This window comes from Mesocricetus auratus, unplaced genomic scaffold (assembly GCF_017639785.1).
Source record: "Mesocricetus auratus isolate SY011 unplaced genomic scaffold, BCM_Maur_2.0 Super-Scaffold_100011, whole genome shotgun sequence".
Lineage (NCBI taxonomy): Eukaryota > Metazoa > Chordata > Mammalia > Rodentia > Cricetidae > Mesocricetus > Mesocricetus auratus.
The window spans coordinates 26,678,070-26,697,229 of NW_024429195.1; the positions used below are offsets into that span (position 1 = coordinate 26,678,070).

At 35.7% G+C, this 19,160-nt stretch overlaps 1 protein-coding gene across 10 annotated transcripts in view; it reads right to left on the reverse strand.

Annotated features, from left to right (window-relative positions):
* The window catches only part of Kiaa1109 (KIAA1109 ortholog), a 176,273-nt gene that overhangs the window by 114,448 nt on the left and 42,665 nt on the right, over positions 1-19,160 (reverse strand). For 9 of the 10 annotated variants that reach the window (XM_040754482.1, XM_040754479.1, XM_040754485.1 and 6 more), the window contains exons 21-29: positions 17,010-17,237; positions 16,162-16,299; positions 12,710-12,889; positions 11,563-11,691; positions 9,114-9,233; positions 7,549-7,829; positions 6,624-6,874; positions 3,892-4,150; positions 1,439-2,276 (exon numbers count right to left, since the gene is read on the reverse strand). In XM_040754482.1, the coding sequence (XP_040610416.1) occupies positions 1,439-2,276; positions 3,892-4,150; positions 6,624-6,874; positions 7,549-7,829; positions 9,114-9,233; positions 11,563-11,691; positions 12,710-12,889; positions 16,162-16,299; positions 17,010-17,237 (2,424 nt within the window). The remainder of the gene's footprint in view (positions 1-1,438; positions 2,277-3,891; positions 4,151-6,623; positions 6,875-7,548; positions 7,830-9,113; positions 9,234-11,562; positions 11,692-12,709; positions 12,890-16,161; positions 16,300-17,009; positions 17,238-19,160) is intronic. The other variant, XM_040754477.1, reaches the window with a different exon arrangement.

Below are 19,160 nucleotides of genomic sequence, written 5' to 3' on the forward strand. Positions count from 1 at the left end.
TGTGGGTAGAATAAGAAGACATGACTGAAACAGGAATTTCAAATGTCTTTAATCTGTGAATTCTTTTTTACACTGAGTTAGTTCTTCCTGAAGCTGATTTTAGTCTTCTCAACTACATACATGGAAGCCTAGAGAACCATTATCTTTGCCTATAATCTGGAGGCCCTGGGCCTGATTCTCATTCTCAATGAGTCCTTTTACAATTTTCAGCTAAAATACAATGCCCTGGGCTGGGGAATGTGGTTTACTGGGTAAAGTGCTTGTTTAAACACAATGACCCGAGTTTGTATCCCCAGGCCCCATGTAAAAAGAAGAGCATGGAAACATGTGCCTATAACCCTAATGATGAGCACCATGGGAGACAGGAATATCCTGGGAGTTCAATGGCCAACTCGACTACCCCCATAAAAGAGCAATCTCGAAGTTTAGTGAGACTTCCACCCTCAAAAACAAGACAGAGGGAGAGTAATGCAATACACACATACATATACTAGAAAAATTGCCCAACATTGTTCATTAGGCCCATAGACTTTATATACCTTAATCTTTAACATTATAAAACTGTTTTATAGTTCATTGTTTTAAAGATAAGAATTTTCATACTGGCTGATATCACTAAATATATTTTGAAATGCTTTTGGTTTTTGTCAAGTTGTTTAGAAAAACCACATTCACACTAAATTATTCATTAATTGAACTGAAGCAGTTAATAACAAAATAATTCCAAAATCTTACTTTTTAAGTATCTTTTTATTTTTAATTATGTATATATATATATATATATATCTGTGACTGTGTGTATTGGTACATGAGTACAGGTAACTGTGGAGGCCAAGAGAGACCTAAATCCCCAAGAGCTGAAATTACAGGTGGTTGTGAGCTGAAAACAGAATACCAGTCCTCTAGAAGAACATTATATGCTCTTAACAACTGAGCCATCTCTCTAGCCTCCAAAATCTTATTTTTAAGAAATAGGAAATATGAGCTCACAAAGGAGATTCGATACTAATCTTAGGCATACTGGAAATACAGATTATGCTACATGTTAATTTACTACATTAACACAATGAAACCTTAAGCCATCTTCAATCCGTTTAAATTTATAATACTCAAGAATAACCCTGTCACCTAATTGTTGTATATGAAGTCATATACAACAGAAAGTATATGTCACAAGGATAGTTAAAATGACTCAGTAGTTCTGAAAACAACTTAAAAATGGTTTAACTGGCCGGGCTTTGGTGGCAGATGCCTTTAATCCCAACACTCAGGGAGGCAGAGGCAGGTGGATTTCTGTGAGTCTGAGGCCAGCCTGGTCTATAAGAGCTAGTTCCAGGGTGGGCTCCAAAGCAATACAGAGAAACCCTGTCTCAAAAAACAAAAACAAAAAAATATATTTTTACTATATGTTAATGGAAAATAATGATTTGATTTATACCTTAAATGTTGGAACAGAAAGCTGTTCAAATGATGATGAGCTTTCTTCACTGGTTGGCGTATCTAGGTCAAGAGGGCGATGCAATGAGGACTTGGAGGTTCTTTTGTTGGTAGGATGTCTGACTGACCAGTTAATTACCTGAAACTGGGTAAGGTAAGTCTGATAGCAACTCATCACAGGCTGCTGAGATGTGGTCTGCTCAATCTCTCTTGGTTTCTCACCTTCTACAATGTACAGATGTTCTATTACTTCATCTTCACCACCTAATGCAGAAACAAAGGAAGCCTGGGAAGGATGAGCTTTGAATGGAAGGGTTCGGGGATCTGTAACGCTTTCTCCATGTACAGTAAGGGGTCCTTCTACACTGTGGTATATGGAACCCCTGCTGTAGTCAATCTGTTGCATTTGCTTTTTCTTCTTTTTTCTACCAGGATAAGTTCCAGGGCCTTCATCACTGCTAATAGGCTCAAATTCCTCAGCTGCAGAAAAGTAGGCTTCACTATCAGCCATTGACATACTGGAATCCATTGACCGATACTGATGGAATGAATTAGAGTCAGCTGATGGTGTGTATGGGAATGAACCAAAACTTCTCCTCTGTTTTGGTGAGTCTAGTACATTCTCATCACTTCGAGAGACATCACTACTAAACTGGACTCCAACTGTAACAGGCTGTTTGTCTCCATAAAAAGCAGCAGTGAGACTCTTAGTACTACCAAGTCGGGTGGAACATACAGAGGCTTGCCGCTTCAAAGGAGATCTGAGCGGAGACTGTCCTACTGACTTGTCTTGGGTATTAGGAGATACAGGGCTGGTTCCTGAAATTTCTGTAGGAATACTAAAACAGAGAGAAAAAGTATTTCTATTTTCAGCACATCATAAACATAAAGTACTTATAAACTCATTTTAGTAATTTTATCTTTTTACAAAAGAAAATCTAGAATTTTACAATATACTATTGATTCAAAATAGCGAAACATTACAACATGAATTCATATTCCCCATAAAGCTAATAAAAATAATCATAAAACAAAAACAAAGCATCTTAAATATCATAAAAATCCAAAGACATTCAGGAACACTAGCACATTTACAGGGTTCTTTTTCTTTCCAAATCTCCTAAAAGCTCATCCAGCAATATACACTTATGGTGTCTGATTAAGGGAAGGACTGTGGGCTAGAGATGACTCAGGGATTAAGAGTGCTTACTGCTCTTGCAGAGAACACACAAGACATACATACATACATACATACATACATACATACATACATACACACACACACACACACACACACACACACACACACACACACACACACCTGCCCACCCTATCAGCTGTTCCTCTAGAGCAATGGTTCTTAACCTGTGGGTCATAACCCCTTGGAAAATCTATCTCAAAAAATATTTACATTATGATTCATGACAGTAGCACATTATAGTTATGAAGTAGCAATGAAATACATTTTATGGTTGAGGGTTACCATAACATGAGGAACTGTATTAAAGGGTCACAGCATTAGAAAGGTTGAGAACCACTGCTCTAAAGAACTGTGGCTAAAACAATCATTTTAATGACACTGAATTTAAGGTCTCCATGAAGCATCCAAACAAAAATATCAAGGTACCTAGGCTGGAGGGACAAAGGTTTTGACTGTAGTTTTTACATTTGAAGATGTTAGCTACAGTCGTAATTAAGCCCAACAGCTACTGAGAATGGCTAGAGAAATTGCCTAGAATGAATGGAGAAAGAATCAGAACATAATTCAGAGGAATGCCACCATTCAACAAATGTCAGGCTGTAGAAAAATGAAGAACAGGAAGGAAAGCAAAGTGGAGTGCTTGGTAATGGAGACAGAAGATACAGCCAAGAAGGTAGGAGCAAACTCTGAAAGGTGAATTAAAGGGTCACACCTTGTAAAGCAAGGAAAATTCAAAAGAAGGGAGTGTTCAACTGTTAATATACTAAGAAGACCAAAAACGCTCAACAAAGTAGAAGGCAGTATATGAATAGTAATAAAAATTCACCTACTGGTAGGATAAGAAATATTTGCAGCCGGGCGGTGGTGGCACACGCCTTTAATCCCAGCACTCGGGAGGCAGAGGCAGGTGGATCTCTGTGAGTTCGAGACCAAGCCTGGTCTACCAAGCGAGTTCCAGGACAGGCTCCAAAACAATACAGAGAAACCCTGTCTCAAAAAACCAAAACAAAAAACAAAAAAACAAAAAAAAGAAATATTTGCATTATAAATAAATCTTTGCATTTTCTACCATCTCTGCAAAGAGTATGTTAATTTTATTGATATTATATATATGTCTAAGTTCAAGGAATAAAATCTAAAATGAGAGAGTAGAGAGGAAAGAAGTTTTTGCGCTACTTTTTAAGTAATTTGTGCTATTTTAAGTAATTATAATCCAGGTACCACCCAGTTTTTAAATCTAACTGAATACTGACCTTGCTTGACCATCATCTCTTTTGGTACCATGTAAGAAATCTTTCTGAACCAAGTGGTCATCAGCAACAGAAGAGGGGCTTTCCTTCTCACCAGCCAGTAATGGCTGTGCAGCACTGGAGCTGCTATTCTCCTCTGAGGAAGAGGATGAACTGTGAGACCGTAAGGGCACCTGAAGACTAAGGTGCTGAGTTTTTCTCTCTACTTCTAGTCCCACTGATTTGTTTTCCCATTCTTTCCTCTTCATTCCATTCATATTACCTAAACAAATAAAATGTGGGTTAAGTTACTGTAAACATTTTTGAAGGAATATATGAAAAATGTGGCACACCTGACACTGCCCAGATGGCTAGGAACCAGAGGCAGGGCAGCCCAGAGTCCCAGGATATAACCAAACATGACTGGAGAAAAAAAAATCAATGAATTGATTACTAATGATAGTCTGCTATAGTCATAGGTGGTGCCTAGCCCAACTGTCATCAGAGAGGAGTCATTTAGCAACTGATAGGAGCAGATACAGAGACCCACAGCCAAACATTAAGCTGGGCCAGAGGAAAGACAAAGAAGAGGAGGAGGGAGGATTGTAGGAGCCAGAGGGATTGAGGACACTATGAGAACACAAGCCACTGAATCAACTAAGCCAGGGCTCAAAGGGGCTGACAGATACTAAAGCGAAAAACATGGACCCTGTGTGGGTCTGAGCTAGGTCCTCTGCATATATGTTATGATTGCATAGCTTGGTTCTTGTGGGACTCCTAACTATGGGTGTGTGTGTGGGAGGTGAATCTATAGTCTGAGCTTGGGAACCTTTGCCTCGTATGGCCTCATCCAGTCATGATATGAGGGTTTGTGCCCAGTCTTATTTTATCTTGTTAGTTCATGTACAGAGGATATCCCTGAAAGGGCTGCTCTTTCTCTCCCCCACTTTTCTTCTGAGTGGAAATAGAGGAGGAGTTGATCTTGGAGAGGGGAGGTATGGCGAGGGACTGGAAAGAGTGGAGGCGGGGAAACATGCAGTCAGGCCGTAATGTATGAGAAAAGAATAAAGGTTAAAAAAAAAAGATTTATGGATTTAACAAAGCAAAATAGAACATTGAAAGTCAAAAGAAAAACAAGTTTGACTCACTTCCACATGACAGGCACTAAGTGAACCCTTAACTCTACCAGTATAAACTTGTTTATTTCTTCCTGGCACTAAGTGCAGATGTGTAGTGTGTCAGAAACCACATACTATTGGCACTAATTGCGATCTCCTTTACGGAGGAATCCTGGGTAATTTAGTATCTATAATTTGCTCTTAAGAATCACAAAGGAGACTAAACACTGGAAAAACTATAATTAACATTGGCCTTCATCTACTTTCCCCCCTTTGCACCAGGTACAAATTTCCCATACATATTCGTCCTTGAGTTCGTGATGGTTAGGTTTTTATTTGCAGCTCAGAAAAATCAAGCAGTCCTCATTATTAGTGCCAACTTTAAGATAGTAGAGAGAATATCAAAGCATCTTTAGTGATCTGGATTACACTTCTGCTCAGGCATACACCCGGCTGTATGACTTAGTACTTTAGTCTCAAAAATCCCTTCATTTTCCACTCTGTAAAGCAGGGATAAACCAGGCATGGTGGCACCAAAAGAAAAATAAGTCTGTAACTCTAGAGGCAGGAGAATTGTGATCCTTGAGGCTAACTAGATAGCAAGAGCATGTTTCAAAAATACTAAATGAAAAACAGGTATAATATCTACCTCATATGATAGCTTCAGAAAGACATGAGAAGAATGTCAAGGTTAACACTTTGAAAGAAACATTATTAGACTAGAAGGTTACAAGAAGACAGTCATGTGATAATATCCATTTTATTTTTTAAATCCTAAGAAATTTCAGATATTTGGGAGTTTTATATGATAGTAACATTCCTGAAACGAAATGTCCCTAAATAACAAGTATACATTTTCACATTACCATTAAACAATAATTTAGCATGGCAGTCTAGCTGTTTCCTTCAAAAGCTTCTGTGTATACCAAATCAATCTGATAAAAACTCTTAAAACTACTTTTATTTTAAAATTATACCAAAAAAATAAATAAAAGACTAAATCTTTTAGAATAGCCTAAGGAGAAAGTACTAAATTTTGTTAACATTTCATATCTATGTAATGTGGCAACTTTAAGCTATAAACTTAAACTTAACTGTAGAAATGTAGAACTAAGAAGCCCAAAGGAAAACTCACTTCTGAGGTCTTTAGCGAAAAGACAACAGCTACTGCTCAAGCCAAGCCAGTGTATCTACAGCATCATCCCAAAAAACACTCAGAGAAGATAAAATGTCTCTTCTTGACATGTTCAATTTTATTGGTAAGAAAAGTATCTTGGGAAATTAGTTGGTAACATGTTACTAGTGATAAGTCATTCTATAAATGTAAACTAAAGTGAGCTACAGGAAATGTTTTTTTGAGGACATGCTTAGGATAAGCTTTGCAGGCAAAACTGTCCATTATTAACAGTAGGCAATCTGAATAGAACATCTAGCCTGACCCTATGTCACCACCCTCAAAAAAAAAAAAAAAAAACACAAAGCCTACATTTATCTGACTTTAAGTTACTTGCAAACTGAATATAGATTATTTTAACCCCTATCTATAACACTACTTAAAGAATCAAGTATACTTCTCTCAACATGGCACAAGGACAGAGGTAAAAGGTTAGTGCCAGACACACACCACATTTTTCTTACCTTCTACAGTTTTAGGGATTTCTTTAGTAATGATCCACTCTCCAGGCTGTAGCAAAGACTGGCCATAATACATATCAGATTCCGCACTTGTGCTTGAAAATGCAGAGCTACTGGAAGGTGTTAGCTCTTCAAGTTTGAAGAAATCTAGGCCAGTTACTGTGCCACCAAAGAATCTGCAACCACCAAGACAGCCACACTTGTTTCTGCACCTCTTATTCTTCAAGGTATCTTCTGGCCACAAAAACCACAACCTAAACAGAGCCCAAAATAAAACAAACAAATACAACACAGGACAAAACTCATTAAGAAATTAAAAAATGGTAGATAATCAACTATAACTCAATTGTTAATAATATACAAAATCAAAATACAATAAACCATTTAATATTGCAGTATTATCTTTTTAATCAATTTACCTTTCAAAACAAAACATAGCTGTATCACAGCAAGAAAGATGAGAATAAGTTAAGAATAATAATAGGCTCTGACAATTGTTTTAAAAGGTATAATCATTCCTTAAAGGTAAATGAAATCAATTGTAGATGTTCTTACTCATCCCTGAAGTTTTGAAGGACTGTCAAAAGTTTTTTGCAGTACATAATGGTATAATGATTTCTAGGAGGGGGGGTGATGAATTAGAAACACAAAGCCAAGAGAAACAAACCATAATTTAAATTTTGTCAATGTTAAAATACATAGTATAGACTTAGAAAACATAAAAATAGTGTTATCTAACTACAGAACCTCAAATGATGTATTTCCTTATAAGTATCAGGTCTTTGTACATTAACCAAGGTACAGGAACACAATCACATAAAGTATTTAAAATATTTTTAATCCATCACAACTGTAAAATTTCCTCTAAAATTATCAAGTAACTTTCAATGGATGCTGATACCACCACTCTTAAAAGACTTTGACTCACCTTCTAGTTCTGGCATCATGAGTTTCCAAAAAATGTCTTTGTGCCTCGTGTTTAGAATGATGATCAGCAGCTAATGCAATATCAACTGTTATAAGACCTAAGTTGGCTGACCCAGCTTCCAGCCAGTAGGCTCTCCGTAGTACTGCTGGCTGAAGTCCAATTCTGCAGTTATTTAATTGTTCAATATACTGTCTCATTTGAAAGTCCTGAATTGCCGCACTTATTCCTTCCCCAACTGACTGATTATGGAGGTTACAGTTTGCAACCCGAACTGCACCCATCTAAAGTTGAATTAGAAAATGAAACAAAGCAGTCATTCCAGAATTTTAAGTATCTTAGCAAAACTATAGAACTGGTGACTACCTGAAGAAACAAAATGAATAAGGGAGAAAAGGAAAACTAGCAAATGAAAAAAAGGAAATAAGGGTATAATTCAATAATATATGAAAATTAGACATGCAATAACAAGTAAGCAGGAAGGGTCAGTGAGGTGGCTCAGTGGGTAAGGGAGCTTGCCACGAATCATGAGCACCTGAGTTGGATCCCCACAACCAAACTATAGATGGAAGGAACTAAATCTTACAAGTTGTTTTCTGATTTTCAACACCAGCACCTAGACACTGAGTAAGTAGGTCTGTAAACCCCAGACACACACTAAACAAATAAAAAATGTTAAAAACAAAAAAACCAACTATTTAAAGCAGGGCTGCCAAGATTGGCAAAGTGGGGAAGGAACACATGCTGGCAGGTCTGGAGTTAAATCAGAACCCATATGGTGAAATGAAAGAACAATCCCTACTAGTTTTCCTCTGACCTCCACACATGTAGTATTTATATGCCCCACACACATCTAAATAGGTAAGTGATTTATAAAGAGCAGATGCACGTAAAGGAATGTAACTACAAAGGAACAAGTGAATGTAGGGTATTGAAAGTATTAAGTAATGAACCCCCAGGCAAATATAAGGGCTTGATTTTTAAAAAAGGAAAAAAAAAAAGGCAAGTCATAAAGCAGAAGGGGTAAGCAAATGCTTTTAGAAGCCAACAAGTAAATATAAATGGGTAAAACCAACAAACATTCAAAGTAACTATTTATTTATTTATTTATTTATTGGGGAAAGGAGGGAAGGAGGGAGGGAAGAAGAGAGGAAGGGAATACACATGGAAATCAGAAGACAACTTTGAGAAGTTGGTTCTCTCCTTCCACCCTGTTGAGGCAGAATCTCTCATTTCTGCTACTGCTCTGCCTCTGACATTACCATAGGAGTGCTAGTAGTATAGATGTGTGCCAGGGCATCTAGCTTTTAAAGTAGACTCCAAGTATTACCTTTTTAAAAAATACTGTACCATGGGCATAAATACAACCTGCTATTTGAATCAATGTTACAATAATCCACAGTGAGAAAGTGGTAGACTTACTAACAGAAACAATAGTTCAAGAGAACATACAGTAAAAAGTATGAATAGTCTATAAGATGAAACAGTACAAATGTTTCAAGATATGGAGACTTGATTTGGTAAAAAGAAAAGAAATTACCCTGTCTAAGAAATAAGCAAATGGTTACCTTTATATTTGTAGCACAACCATGTTCCACAATATAAATATCAGCTCCATCTACTGCTAAACGAGTCATGGTATATTTTAAGTCATCTGATGTTGGACAAGGCCCAGGAATACAACTCAACTAAAACAAAAAAGGATAATCCAACTATTAATTCATTATTTTGACACTTAGGTAAATCTCATTATTTGAGTAAAATTCTTGTTACATGTTCATTTTTACTCAATTAAAAGTTTTGTTCTTTTACAATGATAACTGAAATAGTCAGAAATCAAACTAACCAACTAGAATCCCAGCCATATTTACCATGTGGCAAACCTCTCAGTCTCTCTTTTTCTCACTACATTTCATGTATATACATACTATAATGTATATATAATACTTTTTATTGAGACTCAAAATGTCACAGTAAAATTGATGACGCAAACATATCACAAGCTTAACATAAAGCTGCATAGCATTTTACAGATAAAAGGTTTCTGATATAAGATTTCCTTATGAAAATCACATACACATGCAAACATGTCACATATGCATGTTTTAATACTATGTGTGAGTAAATAAACTATTAATATCTTCACACTTAGGATAATACACACACAAACCAATGAGCATGTGATGCGCGCGCACACTAGTAGCATAGCCACAAGAAGAAACAGTTGCTTTTCAGAGCAACCAATGTCCTATATTTATGGATTTCCTCTATGAAATATTAGAAATAAGGGCTTTCAAGATAGTTCAGCAGGTAAGAACTTGAAATGTAAGCCTCCTAACATTCACTCTCCAGAACTCACATTAAGGTAGAAAGAGAGAACTGACTCCACAAAGTTGTCCTCTTTTGACCACTATACAAGTACTGAGGCACATGAGCACCCATGCACATGCATCAAATACACATACATATAATAAATTGTTTATAAGAGAGCTAAACAAAGTAACATGAAGTTACAAAAGAGGGAGATCAGTACTTGTGTAGGGCAAGAGCTGACTGAAATAAGAAAACAAATTTTCCAAGATATAAAATGTTCTGTATCTGCACTGGTCCTAATGGCTACACACATGTATACAGCATTTGGAAAACGTACATTGTACAACTTAAAAAGAGCAAAAATGCCAACATGTAAATTATGCCTTAATAAACTTGACTAATAAAAACTTTAATAACATAACACAGATACTTTACTATTTGATTTTTGCTTTTTTAACATAAAATTTGAGTGATATAACAAATACAATTTTCATGGCAAAAGAACATAAAGGGAGGCACTATTAGGAATAGAAAGATTGAGTTGTTAATATCTTATCTGCCACAAAACTATGGTTATTTTCCTTGTTTGAAACTGCCATGATTTCTCAGTTTTCTGAAGAATCCATACTTCTCAAAGTGGGAACAAATGGCCTCTCAAACTCACACAGGAGATATAGTAACAGTAATACTGTGCATTTCACTGTCACTGTAGACAGTTTGTAGAGGCTCCTGTCTATACTCTATGAGCCTTGTGGAGGTGCTAAAGTAACCCTAACTGGAGGCATCTCAATATTCTGAAGAGAAAATACAATTTGTGGAGTCAGAAATCTAACAAACAGAAATAGTGAAAGTAAGTTTCAGGATGGTATGTGAATCAAATTACATTAGGCATTTACCTGGCCTTATTGCTTCAATTTCTAAATCTACATATGCACAGCTAAACTAGAAATGATAGTACCATAATGCAATGAGATAGGAATTTCCTTATGATTTATTTTTCATGTATCTTATGTATATAAAAGCGCTCTGGCCAGGCGGTGGTGGCGCACACCTTTAATCCCAGCACTCGGGAGGCAGAGGCAGGCGGATCTCTGTGAGTTCGAGGCCAGGCTGGACCGACAGCCTCCAAAACAATACAGAGAAACACTGACTCATAAAAAAAAAAAAAAAAGTGCTCTGTATTTATGCACACCAGAAGAAGGCATCAGATCCCACCACAGATGGTCGTGAGCTACCACATGGTTGCTGGGAATTGAACTGAGGACCTTTGGAAGAATAGTCAAGTGCTTTTAACTGCTGAACTAGCTATCCAGCCAAGATAGGAATTCTAACAGTAAAAATTCCAAGTAATACAAAACTCTTATACTATCATTTTAGATACAACTAAATAACTGGCTAAGAATTTACAATATCATTCACAGTGAGGTGTTAACTTCATGGCTATGTTCATTTGATTTAAAGCTAAGTCTCACACTTTTTTCTTTCTTTTCTTTTTGTTTTTTGAGATAGGGTTTCTCTGTGGCTTTGGAGGCTGTCCTGAAACTAGCTCTTGTAGACCAGGCTGGTCTCAAACTCACAGAGATCTGCCTGCCTCTGCCTCCCGAGTGCTGGGATTAAACACATTCACCACCAATGCCCAGATCAAACTTTCATTTTAAAAAGGCATAAATGGTTATAACATCACTAGTAAGCTTGTTAACATACCTTGGACTCACAGAATCGACGATCAATTCCATGCTGGCATATTATTACTGACTTTGGTCTTTCCAGTTCATACTCCCGACATACCACATGAAAAACAAATGTCTGCCCCCATTCTAAGAGACATGTCAGCTACAGATAATAACAGATGACAATACTATTAGTAATCTAAACAAACTGTTCAGTATTCAGAAGCTTATGAATTCTAACATGACCTGAAAGAACTCAAAATTGTATAACTGCTACTTAAAAACTGGCTAGCCAATGATTTTCTATTTTGGTATCATTTATAAGCTTGTTGCTTTTCATTTGTGAATGTCAATACACTGTTAAATGAAAACCAATTTCAACTAAAAATTCCACTTTAGCAACTTCTAAAATAAATACTTTTTAAATCAAGGGTTATGCTTTTACTTTCCTAAAGCTAACTGGATCTGCTGCATAGGCAACTGCAGAAAAAAGCACCTAAAACCCTATAATATTTAAGATTTAATTTTTTAAAATCTAATTGTCTATGATAACAGAGTTACAATTTTAAAGAACTAGGTACTTTGAAGATTAAAGCATTTCTGTCTATTTAATAGCTTAAATGAACAGAATAATTCTTCAAATACTGACAAAAAATACCTTTGATTTCATAATTCTTTAGAGTTGTTAACAGCAAACACATTGAGAGATTGGTATATACATGTCATTCCAAAATATATAATTTCAGCAATTAGTCTAAATGAGCTTTATATTTAAAACAAAGAATACAATAAACATAAAATTATCTATGGATTAAAGTAATATGGTTCCATATAACACATATGAGAAAAATCACAAGTTAATAAGAACTGTTCCATAAGTAATGTATTACTAAAGCTAAATTAGTTGGCCTTCCAATATTGGAGCATCTTTTACCCCCAAGGAAAGTCTGAAATTCATGTATTAAAAATAATTACATATTAGTCAATAATGTATGGCTCAGAAAAGTAAAACTTGCCAATGACTAGTGTGTTGCTAAATTCTGAGAATGGCATTATTGGAATGTGATGAACATCAGGGAGGCATACAGTGATTCTTACGAAGGTGGGTAAGGAGACAAAGAAGATGGCAGGAGACAGTAGTGTGAGAATGAACCTATGGACACAGCAGTGTGAGAACCTACCTGTGGTGCTGTGACTTTAGCGGTAAGGTTTCCAGCCTGCACATCAATCAGCCATGCATATTCTAAAGAGTCACTTCCTAAGGGAAGACCTTCTGCTGAGAACATAGCATGTGCTCTCAGCTGGAGACCTGACAAACTGATGTGACCTTCCCTGAGTACTTCATCCACAGGTGGTCGCTGCTGAAAACAACAATAAGAAGTCTGTAATTTCTAGTTGCTTTACTCCACACCCCAGACACAGATATTAACAATAGGATTATGATGTCTAGGAAATAAGACTTCAGAATTAACCTTAGGCATTCTGTGTTCGATTGATATGGTACAGCATCTATACATCTGTGGAGTCCACCAAAAGGAAAGATATTAAATCTTGAAAGTATACAGCTCTCAGGCTGGTAACTGCTTACACGAATGAAAACAATTCAATACTCTGACAGGAAATGTAAGAAGAGGTCAATCTTGCAGGGAGGCTAGGAATCATGATACTAAAATACTCAAACAAAGAATAAAACTGAGAAAAGACCATATAATCAAGAAGATGGGAAATGGAAGGGAGACTGACATCCACACAGACTGTGAGGACTTTATATACTTACTACCAAAGAGCATGTAGTTCAGAGACAAATCAAGGATATTTAGAATTCTTTCTAAGCCTCTTAGCTAAGATTAAGTGTCTAAGACATATCTAGAGAAGTAAACAAAGTATTCTCTGATACACTGGCTTCTGAAAACATTATTAAGACTACATACTGGCCTGGACGAACTCTAGTCCAATGATGGAATTTGGCCTACTATATATGAAGCACTGGGTTTAAACACTTTCTCTCTCTCTCTCTCTCTCTCTCTCTCTCTCTCTCTCTCTCTCTCTCTCTCTCTCTCTCTCTCTCTCTCTCTCTCTGTGTGTGTGTGTGTGTGTGTGTATGTGTGTATTTCTCTTTCTCCTCTCTCTCCCTCCCTCCCCCTCATACATACAAACACACACACACAAACACTCACACACAAACACTGAGAAATGTCCATATACACATGGACAAAGGGCATTTTTCCATCTTTTCTAAAATCTTTGATCATTTATTATTACTTCCTGTAAGAACCTTGCACAGTCTTCCAACATATACTTTTTATCTTTTTGCTGCCACTCTACCAACAACCAAACATATTTCAAAAATTGCAAATACGGTCATATTCTTGCCTCTAGACCCTATTACATGCTACCAAAGCACAACATACAATTCCTTTTGTACTTTTTATACTTGAAATTACTTATTTTAATTTCAATTTTCTCCATATTATCTTCTCTATCAAAATCACTTGGGTAAAGACCATTTCTGTTTTGTTCTAACTAACAATGTGACACAAAAAGTTGAAACTACTAACTAGCTAAACACATTTGTTGGGACCTTCAACAATCAATATACATTAAGATAGCCCACAGATATTTAGTAAAATATTACTACTATGGCTTTTCTTTTGTGTATGTGTGCAGGTCCTATCACGAAGTTGGTGTCCCTGTCCTGCACCTTTAAAAACATTTTTTAAAGATAAGGGCTAAGTGTGTAAGAAGTTTTCTATAGGAAATTTCAAATCATGACTGCAATAACTAAAGGCTCTTTTCCTATGATTTTAATTTTACATAAACTACATGACTATATAAAATTAATCTACTCTCTACGCCTTAACTCCTTTTATCAGAAAGAATGGAAAAGAATAGTCAATAAAAGTCTCTTCTGAAAAAAAATCAGGATTTTCAACTTATCTGATTCATCAAAATAAGTACTATATTCTGAATGTTATGCCTTGCATCATACTATATCGAGTTGAATCATAACTCCTAAAAAAGGTAGGCTTATAGCCCTGAAATCTGTGAATATGACATTATTGTGAAAACAAGATTTTTGCAATTATAATCACTTTAAAATGAGGTTGTGCTAAACTAGAGTGAACACTAACATTACCAGTGTTCATACAGAAAGAGAAAAATTAGGACAAAAAGGTACACAGGGAGGATGTCACTGAAAACAGTAATTTGAGCAATGCATCTGAAAACTCAGAAATACCAAGAACTGCTGAGAACTCCAAGCACTTAAGAAAAAGCCAGGAAGTGTGTTTGCCAAAAGTCTATAGTGAAAACAGCCCTACTAATATTATTAAGGTAGCTTTAGGCAACTAATACCTATCAGAAATGACCATAAAGTAAAAAGGTGTGTTGCTTCATAATTGTACACAGCAATCAATACTTCCTTCAGATCCTTTACTATAAAGCACTGAGGAAGAGTAATGCTATCAGGAGTAAATAATGGCAATTTAAGTGATTCATTAGTGAGCCTGGTGAGGGGTGACATTACAAAGCTTTTGATCACAAAAACACATTGAACAGACTAGACAAATGAAGAGCTATCTTTTTGTAACACAATGTAAACAAGGGAAATAGGTAGGCAAATTCCAAGAGGAGGTACGCATCAACCTTGCCTTTGGGAAGAAATAGGAAATTCAAATAATCTGGAAAACAAAACACTAATAGGACTTCTACAACTGCTTTCACATCTCGTTCCAATTGATTATTTTTCTAATTTTCAAATTATATTTTATAATTTCATCTCTCTATAAACTTGTTGTGCCTTAATAATATGGGTTAATGTAAACCTTCATAATGAACTCAACAAAATTGTTTTTGTATCTGGTAAAGCCTTTTGTGAATGAGGTATTTAATAATTAAAAGTTGAAGCATGATTTGGTAATCCACAGAAACTAGACATTCATCTAAGGTTCTTAGAATTCACCCATAAGAGATTTTTCTCCCCTTTATTAATAATCTTTCAAGGCTAAAAAGAAACTGAGATGACTTTCCTTTACTTTCCACACACATATACCCCAGAAATAAACCAACCATAGTAACCACTGATCACAGAAAAGAGAGGCAATGTTTTATCAAATTCTATGACAAGTTAAAGCTTTATACAAATGAGATCTCTGTGATGATTGTTCTGTCTTTTCCTTTGGTGCTGTTCACATGAACATATATTTGATAAAATGATGCCAAACTATGACCACACACCAGTGTACTGCCTGAGACTGCACTATAACTATGTGAAGCCTTGTACTATGAAAGAATTTGGGTGGGGGTATAAACACATGTGTTTTAAAATTTTATGGTACTGGTTAACAGAATTCATTTCCCTTCTATAAACATATGAGAAAGTTATGAACTATTTTATTCCATTTCTGAATGCAAAAGAAGTAAAACATAATTAGGATCACATAAATAGGGGAATTGCACAAAATAAAAAAAAGATGAACTCTTCAAAAAACTCTTATGTCCACATTCATACAACCCGCTGCAGTGAAAACAAAAAACTTTAAAATGAACTACATGTGAAAACTAACACTGTTTTGATCTCATAGTATTAATAATAAATCTCTTAAATCTTTATCATACGTCATTTTGACATTACCTGATAGTTATCACTGACAAACACATTCAGGGGTGATAGGACAAGCTGCAGCATAGTTTCCCTGAATCCTTTTTTCATTTCAAAACACAGTCTTTCCAAGAATGCTGTTGGGCACTCAGGACCATCAGTAGTTCCATGCTACAATTAAATAAAACATCAATATCAAAACACAAATTTCAAAAATAACATTTATCATGATTAAGAGAATTTGATTCTTCAAAAAGAATACCAGTACATATAAACCAAATGAATGGTTCTGTCCATTTTTAAAGGTATAAAAACTATAAGTGAATTCTGCTATGCAATGGTGGTGTCTCCAGAGTCCCTTCTTCCCTATATAGGCCTGGTCTGAAGACCCTGGCTTCCTAGGATATGTCAGACCCAGTCAGCTTCAACAGGCTCAAGGGCAAGCTTCAAGTGAAGAAGACCCAAACTAAATCCAAACCTACAACACAGTTCAACTTCTAGAGCCAAGCCTGAACCTTTTTTGGAGTGGGGGATGGAGTGGGGGGATAGGGGTTCTATGCAGCCAGAATGCCCCAAACTAATTTGTGACCTCATGATAAAAGTTAAGACTGTGTAAAGTTCTAGAATGTCCACTAGGTTACTACAACATCATAGCAAAATGTTCTAAAGTTACAAAGCACAAGGAAGGAAGAACTTAAATGAAAACAAAACAAAAAAAAAAAAAGTAAAATCATTATAATAAAGGAAAGCGTAATTGATAATTTCAAAAGCTTTTGAATTGAAGCTTTTTTTGTATGTGGGCACTAAAGCACAGATATATAGTTTCTATGCTAACCAAATAGCATAATTTACCCAAGATCATTTTTCTATTAAACACTTACCACGGGAAGACGCCCATGAACTTTATACAAATTAACAAGTACTGTAATATCCCAGGGACGTAAGGCAAGTGGATGAATCGACTTGGCTGAACTTTCATTTTCTCTTTTGTCATTGTCCACTCCAACAGCAGTCCACCCAGAACTGGAGGATGTTGACAGTGACAAAACAGGGCTTGAAATAACCTCTTCAAAATCCATGTACATATCATCTTCTCCAAAATAGTTTTCCTGTAAATATTTTTAAAATAAGTTGCCACTAAAAAGGTATGCAATAAATTTTCTATACATATTTTTAAATAAGCTATCGTTAATAAGAGACATGCCTATAAGCCTTACATATATACAATATGCATCTCTCTAAACTGCTGTATTTAATTAAAAGCATCAGGTCTACCCATCATATGAAAAAATGTATTTCCCTTAGTAAATAAATATTCTGCATCAAAATATACAATAAAGTAAAGCTCTTTGACAATTTACAAGAATTTAGATCCTCAAAGAGATCTCTGAAGGCATGAAGGGCTCAATGGTTTTCAATCTTGGCTTCTCAGAGTCATGAGACAATGCCAGAGAAATGTTTTGAGCAAAGCAGATCCAGTCACTGTAAATTAATATGGCTAAATCCAATTAGATAAACATTTCAGTTGGAATATTTATTAGAAGTATTCAAAAGCTATTAAGAACATCCAACTTGTATTGCTAATGAAATGCAAATTAAGCTTTACCAACAATTAACAAATCTCTTTTCACATAGTTCATTGATTTTTATTTTATATACAAGTGTTATCATTCTGATTTCCTTACATTGCAAATAAAACTTATTGTCTCAAACAAATTCAGTTTTGATTTAAGTTGTTTTTCCAACTAAATATTAATTTTGTCTATTTAATCTGTGAGTATGAAAGAAAAGCTATTAAGTATTTCCACTGTTAGTTATATGGTTAAATGTGAGAACCAAGTCAGTATTTTGGCATATTTTGTGCTATGGGTTACTGACTAAGTTATGAACATCAGCCCACAGAACCTTTTCCTAGGAAAGGATACTCTTTAAACCCATATAAGATGGGAAAACTAAAATTAAAATACCACTAATATTGGCTCAACCAATACTTTTTCTCTATTTTCTAGCGCTGTCTGCCTCTAAATAATAAAGATGCAATCTAAAACCTTGATAAATGGCCTTATAATATATAAGCAAACTGAAGTGTAAATAAAAAGATAAACACTGTTATATCTTAATTCCAAAATTAAATTCCATGTGCATGCATGTGTACTATGTGTGTAGTATATGACTATAGGATGAATGCACATGCAGAGGCCAGAGGATGTCAGGTGTCTTCCTTAACGGTTCTTCTTATCCTTTGAGAACACAACCTTACTGAACTACAGGATCACCATTCAACTAGGCTGGTTGGCCAATATGTTTCCTGGATCCACTTGTCTCTGACCCACAATGCTAGTGTTACAAGCATACACAATTGCTCATGACTTTTTTATGGGTGCTCAAGATTGCACTCAGGTGCTCATGTTTGCACAGCAAGTACTTTTACTCCCTAAGCCATTTCCCCAGACTCTATAATATTATATTTATAAAAACCTAATGTGTTTATTGATCAAGCTCAATTCAAACCATTATTTTCCTGTTTTTAAAACACACACCATAACAGTCTTGGAGACTGGTTCAGCAGGTACATGGTAGGAATGGAGTTCAGACAAGAATGAAGTAGATAAATATCCTTCATGTGATTTTATTAGTAAAAAGTTTTCTGACCCAATCATCTGAGCTCCACCTTCCTACAACCCAACCAACTATTTACCCAGTTATTACACATATAAACCACAACAACCACCAGCATGGCACAATAACTCTAAGGGAGCAGTAATGGCATGCATACCTCAATGGTAACCAATAGCTCTCCAACTAAAGACCTACTTGCTCAACAAGAGGGAAACCATGCCTTGTAGTGGAAACCCAGCTAATTATTCAGTGCTGCGAAGTCAGGGATACTGGAAGAGAATCTATAACTACTATTAAACCAGCACAATCTCTAACAATATAAACATTTGTCCTTACATCCACAAGTAAGAATAATCTTCACTTTGGCTTTGCAATATATAGAGACCACTATAGAAAACTACAACTGATCAAAA